The sequence below is a fragment of the Stegastes partitus genome, unplaced genomic scaffold (genome assembly GCF_000690725.1).
Source record: "Stegastes partitus isolate 25-593 unplaced genomic scaffold, Stegastes_partitus-1.0.2 Scaffold2685, whole genome shotgun sequence".
Classification (NCBI taxonomy): domain Eukaryota; kingdom Metazoa; phylum Chordata; class Actinopteri; family Pomacentridae; genus Stegastes; species Stegastes partitus.
In genome coordinates this window covers 10,934-19,390 of record NW_007580416.1, presented here as the reverse complement: position 1 = coordinate 19,390, position 8,457 = coordinate 10,934, and the positions used below count along the sequence as shown (strand labels likewise).

Genomic DNA, 8,457 nt, shown 5'->3' with positions numbered 1-8,457 from the left:
ATTTCTATGTGTCATTCCAGCAGCTTGAGGTAAATAGGAGCTGTTTGAAGGAGTAAACCTGTCCTTTTGTTTTCTCCTCCAGGCCTCTAACTCCACCCCCAAGACCAAACCAGCCAATCAGAGGATTTCACACTGAATTTACAAACAGCCAGTACCGGACGACTGGACCTCAGTCCAGCATAGACTCTAATTCTGCCTGAATTATCACTTTGTCTCGATCAGGACGGTACCAACACTGAAACTGTACATTTGATGCAAGAACCCAGCATTAAACTGGGCCCCCAATAAGCCCCGCCCCCCTCAGGTACTGCGGCCCACCTGTGTTTGTTCTGTTTCCAGGGATAGAACAGCAGAGTCATCTTTATCCTGAGTGCTTGGTTTCAGACAAAAGTGAGCTTTCCTTTTATTAGCAGTCATCCACAAGCAGTAACCTCCAGGACCAGAATCTGCAGTTCCTCAGGTGTCCACCAGAGGCCGACTCCCACTCCCACGGAGCTCCATGTGAAAACGTGCGACGTGCCAGCAGAAGTAAACACGTTTACAGCCTGGTGTTATCACAGTTTAGCTGGTTTACCCGTTCATGTTGGCGTTCTGTCCTCTGCGTTACCTTGAAGGCTGTTTAGGGAAACCTGGACCTCTGAGCACCTTCCAGCTTCAGGAGCCACCCCTGTAGAACCAGAACCACCTTCCATTTTTATGGGAGAAAAAGGTACCCACTCCAGGCCCGGGTCATGTAACAGTACACGCTGTGGTTAAAGGTAACTGGACATTTCCTTTTGTTTGCTTCTTGAAGGAGTTCTGACTGACTGACTGTGTCATTAATCGCTGCCCTCACGGCTCACTGACAACTCAAGATTCAAACGACTGGAGGACGACTAGTAAAGCTGCCAGGGAGCGGCTGCACCAGGCAGTTTCCCAAATACTCACTCCAGCTTGGTGAAAATCGGAGCGCACCATGTTCTCTGTCTCCTCGATGTCCAGCAGCATCTTCAACATCCACAAAGTTCTCCAGAAAGTCCAACAGAACAAACCCTCTGAAGTCCAGTAACTGCTGCTGGTCACACCTGCGATCCAACACCTGCACCGTCTCCCCAAAGGCCACCAGAAAAGTTCATCGTTTTCAACAAACTCAGTTCAGAAAAATAACACAAGTAGGATGTGTCCTGTTTACTAGGCTGTCCACGTCCTCCATCATCTGAGATCACGATAGGTTCAGATGTTTGTGTATCAGCCTTTACATCAAGGACAGCTTGTTCTAAATGGTTCTGTTTCTTCATGTAGAGATATTGTCTGAAAGATTGTCTGGAATCTGGCAAAGTCAGAAACATGAATGTGTTTAGTAACCACCACGAGTAGACGTCGTAGCTGACGTGACGTCTGAATCGTTGCAATGAGAAGTAAATCCACTAGTTTGTATTTTTCATACAAAGCAGCATCTACTGTCAGGACTCTGCTGAACATGAGGCAGAACTTTGTGCTAATTTCAAAGCTGTAATAGTTGTGTGACCCAGAGAACAAAGTGGTACCATCAGAATCGTTAAGTTCTGCTGCTGATTCTGATTTCACTGTGAAATCGTAAGAAGCTTTAAACCAAGAAGCCGGAGTGTGAAAATGTGCGAAGTAATTCAGAAAAGCGTGACCTTACAGAAGCTTTATTGGCCTTCATGATCCTTTCAGTGTGTGCACGTATGTAAAAGCCCCATTACAGACTCTGGTTCTGTCCTTTCTCATGTGACTTGTTTCCAGTGGTGAGCCCAGCGGTGGTCCAAACCAGTGGGCCCGTCGCATGATGGAGCCGTGATTAAACCTGATGCAAATTCAAAGCTGTTTTTCTCGCCGACTCTTTTTCAAACACACGACGAAGCAGCGTCACAGGTCAGGATGAGACGTTTCATCTGGTGTTTGCTGCAACTCGCTGCCACTCATTCAGCCGAGGACACGGATGACGTGAACTTCAAATTCCATCCAGCAGCAACAGCAGCAGGGCCTCAACTCTTCACTCCTGCACCTGCTTTGCAAATATTCTTTGACCCATTTAAAGGAAACCCAGTATGACCCAACTCTTCTTCTGTCATGTGTATGATATTATAATGGCAGACGTATGTTTTAAATATGACCAAAGGTTAAAAAAGGGGCTAATATCCAGATTATCGACACTTTGCTGCAGGTCATTGGTATCTTTGTGCATTAATATCCAGTTTTAGATGCTGTTGTGTTACAATCTCCTCATTTTTTACACTTTTGTGAGTTAATTTTCAGGCTTTTGCACATAAACTGTCTTTTTATTGGTGGTTTATAGGCTAATATCCAGGTTAGTGAGCCTTTTACACTAATACCCAGCTTGCTGACATGTTGGTGCACTAATATGTGGGGTAAACTCGCCGGGTTTTAACATTGTGTGGATTCATTTTCAGGTTTTTATCTCTTGTGTGCTAATTGTCTGTTATTATCCAGGTTTAACAGGAAATATACACGTTAGTGCAGTAATGTGAAAGTTTGTCGTACTTGAGTGCGTGATATCCCCACAGGTGTACTCACAGGTACAGGAAGTGCAGCGCCTGCGGTTTCCTCCGGACCTCCAGGCGGCGCTGAACCTCCGACTGAACGCCAGCGGGAGTAAAGCGGACCGGAAGTCTCGCTGGTGCAGCGTGATCTCGGACTGGCGGCGGGACAGCTACGTTAGCGACGGAGCTGGTTAGCTTGTTTAGCGGCGCAGTTTCAGGTAAAATGTGCAAACGAACCGTTTCATGTGGTGTGTTCGGCGCAGAGCGAGCAGCAGGCGGGCCGAAGGGAGAACAGCCGTCAGCAGCCGGCGCTAGCGGGGATGCTAACGTGCTAATTAGCCGCTGTTAGCTTCGGTCGGTTAGTGTGACACTAAGGAGAAGCTAGCTGTAGCTGTTAGCGCCGATAACTTTAATGATAGTTCGTGTTTTGAGTCTGGACCCGCTCTTGGTTCGTGTTGTGGCTCAGTTTGGCCGTGAAATGACAATCAGCGCAGCCGCTGCTGAAGCCGAGCCGAAGCTAGCAGGCTAACAGGCTAGCAGCGCTCACACAGCCGCCTTATTGTCTCCTGTGGGTCGTGTTTTGGATGAGCAGCTCTGGTGGTGGGATGTGGACTCGGTCAGGGCTCAGACCAGCACCGGGATCTAGACCGAACCCTTCAGTTAAATGAAAGTGACTTATGAGGCCTCCTCAGCCAGGGTCAGTGAGAGTTCACAACAGGTGGAGCAGCCTGACCCGGACTGCTCTGGTCCATGATCATTAACAGCTGTGGTCACGTGACTATGTTCCCATCCAGGTAATCAATGCTTTGTGCACCAGTATCCACATTACTGCTGCTTTCCTAACAGGACCAGCCTCCATCAATCCCACAGCAGCAGAAGATAAACAAACAGATTCTTCTTCATGTCGAAAGTCAGATATTAGACACGTTTTCCTTTAATGTGAATTGTCAGAGTCCGACAAGTGACTCTACCGTTGGAGGATCTTTGTGTTGACATCCAGGTTATTCATACTAAAGTGTGTGAATATTAATCATACTTTTGTGTGTTATTACCCACATTAGAGATGCTTCTGTGTGTTACCGTCCAGACTGTTGAGGGTAGCTGGGCGAGTGGCTCTTTAACCGTGTGACCTGGAGCTCGTAGCTTTATGATGATTGACCAGGTGTACAGGTGCTTTGTGACAAAAACACTTGACAACCACTGAGCTGGACCAGTTGTCGCTACCAGCTGTCGTTGTCTCTCATCCACCATGAACGCTCTGTTAGCACCAATAGTCGTCATTTCATTGAGCCGTGATGTGGGACTCTGTGCAGACCAGGAGGAGGGATGCTCCAGTCACGTCGTATTCACAGTGGATCTGCTGCCTGGAGGCCGCTCTGATCTGCAGCGTTTCACATCCGCCTCATCAAACATCATCCGAGTTCCTTCCTTCCAAGTCCGTGTTGTCATTTCTGCTGCTTGTTTATTCTCGTTGTTGTGTGTTTCGTTATTTTGGCAGATTATCAGATCCGATGTTGAGCATTTTTCTTTCTGCATCATAAAGTCGGTCGTTGGGTTTAGCTTCATCTGACTGGTTGCACATCACCAGCAGCAGCCAACCAGCTCTGAGGAATAAACGCTGAAAGGTTCTCAGCGAATCAGACGCATGAAGCATAAACATCCCTCTGTGTGTGTGTGTGTGTGTGTGTGTCACTGTGTGTGTGTGGTGTTTGCTGCCTGTGTATAGATAACAACCAATATGAGCCCTGATCGGAGCACACTGGTTGACCAATAGCACACAGGTGTTGCTGCCTGAGGCGTAACAGACGGAGTGACGGGTTGTCGGTGTTGTTCTGCCTCCTGACAGCGAGTCTGGTGTCGGTTCGGTCCGATGGGCGACAGCGATGACGAGTTCGACCGGAGGAGGCGGGACAAGTTCAGGAGGGAGCGCAGCGACATGGAGAGGTCGAGGGAGCGCGACGACCGTAGGAGGGACGACTGGCCCGACAGGTAACTTCCTGTCGTTCACCGTTACCGTGGTTACATGTCAGTCAAACACGGCTCACTGTGGAGTTTCTGCATCTTTTTGTCATTTCATAGGATTTCTTCTTTGTAAATCGTCTTTGGTCTCAGTCGTTTTGTAATTTTTTGCTTTTTTTCCGTGTCATTTCATATCATTTCTGTCTTTGTCTAATGTTGGCGTCCTTTTGTGTTGTTTTTATTAATGTCTTCTGTGTAACTTTGGCTTCATTTTTGTCTTATTTTAAAAAAACGACTTGTTTGTTCCATGTTCGTGGTTTCTGAGTCGCATTTCATTTAATTCCTACATCTTTCTGTCATTTTGGTGTCTTTGTGTGTCGGTTCTGAATTATCTGGGTCATTTTTACATCTTTGCATCTCGAGCTGATCGTTGAGACTCTTTGGACTAAACTCCTGCTGACTGACTGTGTTGATGTGAAGAGGAGAAGATGAAGGACATGATCACGGTGGTTTTTTTTTCTGTAAACATCAAGAGGAGCTCTTAGACATTTGAACTGCCTCAGGTCTTCTGACACTAAAAGAATCCGAATGTGAAACTGCTCCCAGACCAGCACTCGCTCCTGTTAATCTGACGGCTTCATGTCTGATGGATCAGCGTTCCTGTGAGGTCTCTTACTGACAGTCAGGCCCTCCTTTATGTGACGTGGCAGGTTTGTGGCGCCGTGTCATGTGTTCATGTGATTTCAGGGACTGGGATCGCGGCAGAGAGAGGAGGCGGGACTACGATCGCGGTCGCAGAGAGCGCTTTTCTCCTCCGCGACACATCAGCCCTCAGCACAAACGCATGAGGAGAGACTGGTGAGTTCAGTTTAACTAAACCAGAGTTCAGTTTAAATTAAGTTCAGTTTATATCAAGTTCAGTTTAACTCAAGTTCAGTTGAACTCAAGTTCAGTTTAACTAAGTCAAGTTCAGTTTATATTAAGTTTGGTTTAAATCAAGTTCGGTTTAACTCAGGTTCAGTTTAATTCAAGTTCAGTTTATATCAGAGTTCAGTTTAAATCAAGCTCAGTTTACTAATTAGTCAATTAACATTCATTCCAGGGACGACCACCGGGGGGAGCCATACCGCTATGACCTGCCCTATGGAGGGGGAGGGGGAGGGGGAGGAGGAGGAGGAGCTCCATTTCCGGGGGCGGGGCCTCAGGGCTGGCACCCCGACTTCCCCCACCTCCACCCACACCACGGAGGTCACCCACTGCAGGGCAGGTGAGCTCACGTCTGCCCCCTAGTGGTAACAGGCTGTCTGTATCTATAGAGGTTAATCTGTAATGTGTAAGTAAATGGTATTCATGTGGTTTATGGTGTTTATATAGTTTAACCTTTAAAAGTTTACTCTTGTCACTTTTTATTAACTTTTTTTGACATTCTTTTCAGATTGTCCATGACTTTTAATTCTATCTTTAATATTTTCTATACTATTGTAATTACTGGGGACGTTTTTAAGGTTATAAATTTAGTTTGTGTTTTATTACAGCTTTTTTAAATTTATTTTTTAATATATATTTTCTAACCTAAATTAATTAAGTGTTGGAAAGTTTTTTGTTTGTTTTTTTATTTTTAAAAAACGTTCACATAAGTAGTTCAGTTCATTGTTTGACGTTTACTTTAGATTTTCACGTCCTTTTGTTAACAAATTTTTATATATTTTCTGTACAATAATAACACTTCAGTATGTTACGAGTATTTGTTGAAGTTTTTTAAAGTTTATTGTTAATATAATTTAGATTTTTATTCCTGACATTTAATTATGTCCTTTTTTTTAATAAACAGTGTCTGTGTTGTTAATAATTGTTGCGCTGACGGGTCAGGTCTGTGTTTATGTGTTGTCAGGCTGGGCATGGTGGATCCAGACCTGCCTCCTCCTGGTCCTCCCACCATGAGGAGCTTCAAGGTGAGCAGCACCAAACCTCCATCAGAGCATCCAACCTGAAACAGTCGCAGTCTGAAGGCAGAACTCTGATCATTAGTAAAGCTACCGTGGATCCAGAACCCGGTGTTCTGAGGAGGTGTTTTCATGTTTTCCACTCATGCTGTTATGATGGATGAGCATTGAGCCGTCACAGTGTAGACGTGGTGACCTTCTGAGGAAGCTTCTGACGGGTTGTGGTGTCTGCAGGAGTTCCTGTTAAACATGGAGGACAGCGTCGACGAGACCGAGGCCGTGAAGCGCTACAATCAGTACAAACTGGACTTCCGGCGGCAGCAGCTGCAGGACTTCTTCCTCCAGCACAAAGACCAGGAGTGGTTTCGCTCCAAGTACCACCCTGATGACATCACGGCGAGGAAGACGGAGTCGCTGGCCGCCCTCAAAACCCGACTGGGTGTCTTCCTCTTCCTGCTGGACAACAGCTGGCTGGACAACGTGTCGCTGGACATGGACCACGCCCTCGCCATCATCAAGCTGCTGGACGCAGGTAGGCGCTGGAGGTCGGGCGGGGAGCCGAGGGGGCTTCTGGGTAGTGTGGTCCTCACACTGTGCGTTTGTGTGCAGCTGTGATCAAGATGGAGGGAGGTACAGACCTGGACCTGCAGGTCCTGGAGGCTCCGGCTTCCGCTGCAGCTGCTGGCAGTGGCGACGCGAGCAGCGGCGAGAAGAGTCAAGTCGATGCCAGCGGAGGAGGCACGAGCGCTCAGACCAGCTCAGAGCCGACCGTGACTCGGACAGACGAGGCGACTGGTGGCGAGTCGGGAGACGTGAAAGACTCCAAGAAGGTGGGGACAAAGATCTGATGGCGTCCTGCAGCCTTTCACCTCCTTCAGGACACGACAGGCTGCTACCAAACCACAAACCAAACCGAACTGGGCTGAGTCACAGCTGGTGTCGGAGCTCTACGTGGCTTTGACCCGATGAATCTGGTGTTTCCTCTGGATGTGAGGACAATAAGACAGAGATTAAAGATCCTGATATAATCTTTAAAACTAGCTGTCTTTAAACAAATGATGTTTCACAAATCAGACTCTTCTGACTTGTTGAACATCCGTGTTGTTTACAGTAAAACTAATAAAAGTCAAATCACTGAAGTTGACATTAACACGTTTTGGTCCAATGATGAAATCATACTCGGTGCCACGACTAGCACTAGCACTTCTCCCCTGTGCTCTGCACCTGGCTCCTCTGTTCTCTGGTTCATCCTTCTAGACCTGGAGAATGGTTTTGATGTGTAAGCTGTGAAATATGATGTTTCTGTAAAGACTCCTGACGTGCTGTCTCGTTGTCAGGACGGTGAAGACGCCAAACGTAACGGTGAGAAGGAGAAGGACGAGGAGGACGAGGAGGAGAAGAAAGATGAGGAGGAGGAGAAGAAGAGCAGTAAGAAGGTGAGTGGCTGCTCAGGCTGCTTTACTGCTGATGTCCTCCATGTTCTGGTTTTAATGTCGCCGCCGCTGTCTCCTCAGGGCAGGAAGAGGAAACGCAGCGTGTCAGCTGACAGCGGGGAGGGCAGCGCCTCAGACTCTGACTCCTCCCACTCCGACGGCGAGAAGGAGGAGGACGAGGAGAAGGAGGAAGAGGAGGAGGACCGAGACGATGGTATGTACAGCTGGACTCCAAATCTAAGCTATATCAATAAAAGTCTACAAATAATTCTGACAGTTCTTCATAAGAGTGTGTAGACGGTGTTCTGTCTAACCTGTAATATGTTAGTAAACTTTAAACCTCTGATAATTATTCATAACATGTATATAAAACATGTAAAATATTCACAAAAGGTTGTGGAAACCTTTACAAAGTGTCTCAACTATCAGGTGAAACAAACAACTGTTAACTTCTCAATAATCTAAAAACAAAATGTTGTGTCTCAGAGCGTCGTAAAGAGCGAGGGAAGGAGCGCGAGAAGGAGGCGCCGGCTAAGCCCCGCCCCCTACACCTCACCACCTCGCTGTTCATCCGCAGCATCCCGCCGGAGGTGTCCAAGGAGGAGATCACTGCTGTGA

General features: G+C 47.1%; 1 protein-coding gene across 2 annotated transcripts in view; it reads left to right on the top strand.

Moving 5' to 3' along the window:
- The first annotated feature begins 2,634 nt into the window (after positions 1-2,634).
- LOC103375587 (serrate RNA effector molecule homolog) overlaps positions 2,635-8,457 on the top strand; it is an 11,039-nt gene continuing 5,216 nt past the window's right edge. Inside the window, exons 1-10 of one of the 2 annotated variants that reach the window (XM_008305896.1) lie at positions 2,635-2,722; positions 4,351-4,493; positions 5,211-5,321; positions 5,566-5,730; positions 6,355-6,415; positions 6,641-6,938; positions 7,016-7,236; positions 7,744-7,842; positions 7,921-8,053; positions 8,326-8,453. In XM_008305896.1, the coding sequence (XP_008304118.1) occupies positions 4,375-4,493; positions 5,211-5,321; positions 5,566-5,730; positions 6,355-6,415; positions 6,641-6,938; positions 7,016-7,236; positions 7,744-7,842; positions 7,921-8,053; positions 8,326-8,453 (1,335 nt within the window). In that variant the 5' untranslated portion in view covers positions 2,635-2,722; positions 4,351-4,374. Of the gene's footprint in view, positions 2,723-4,230; positions 4,494-5,210; positions 5,322-5,565; positions 5,731-6,354; positions 6,416-6,640; positions 6,939-7,015; positions 7,237-7,743; positions 7,843-7,920; positions 8,054-8,325; positions 8,454-8,457 lie in introns of both variants that reach the window. The other variant, XM_008305895.1, reaches the window with a different exon arrangement.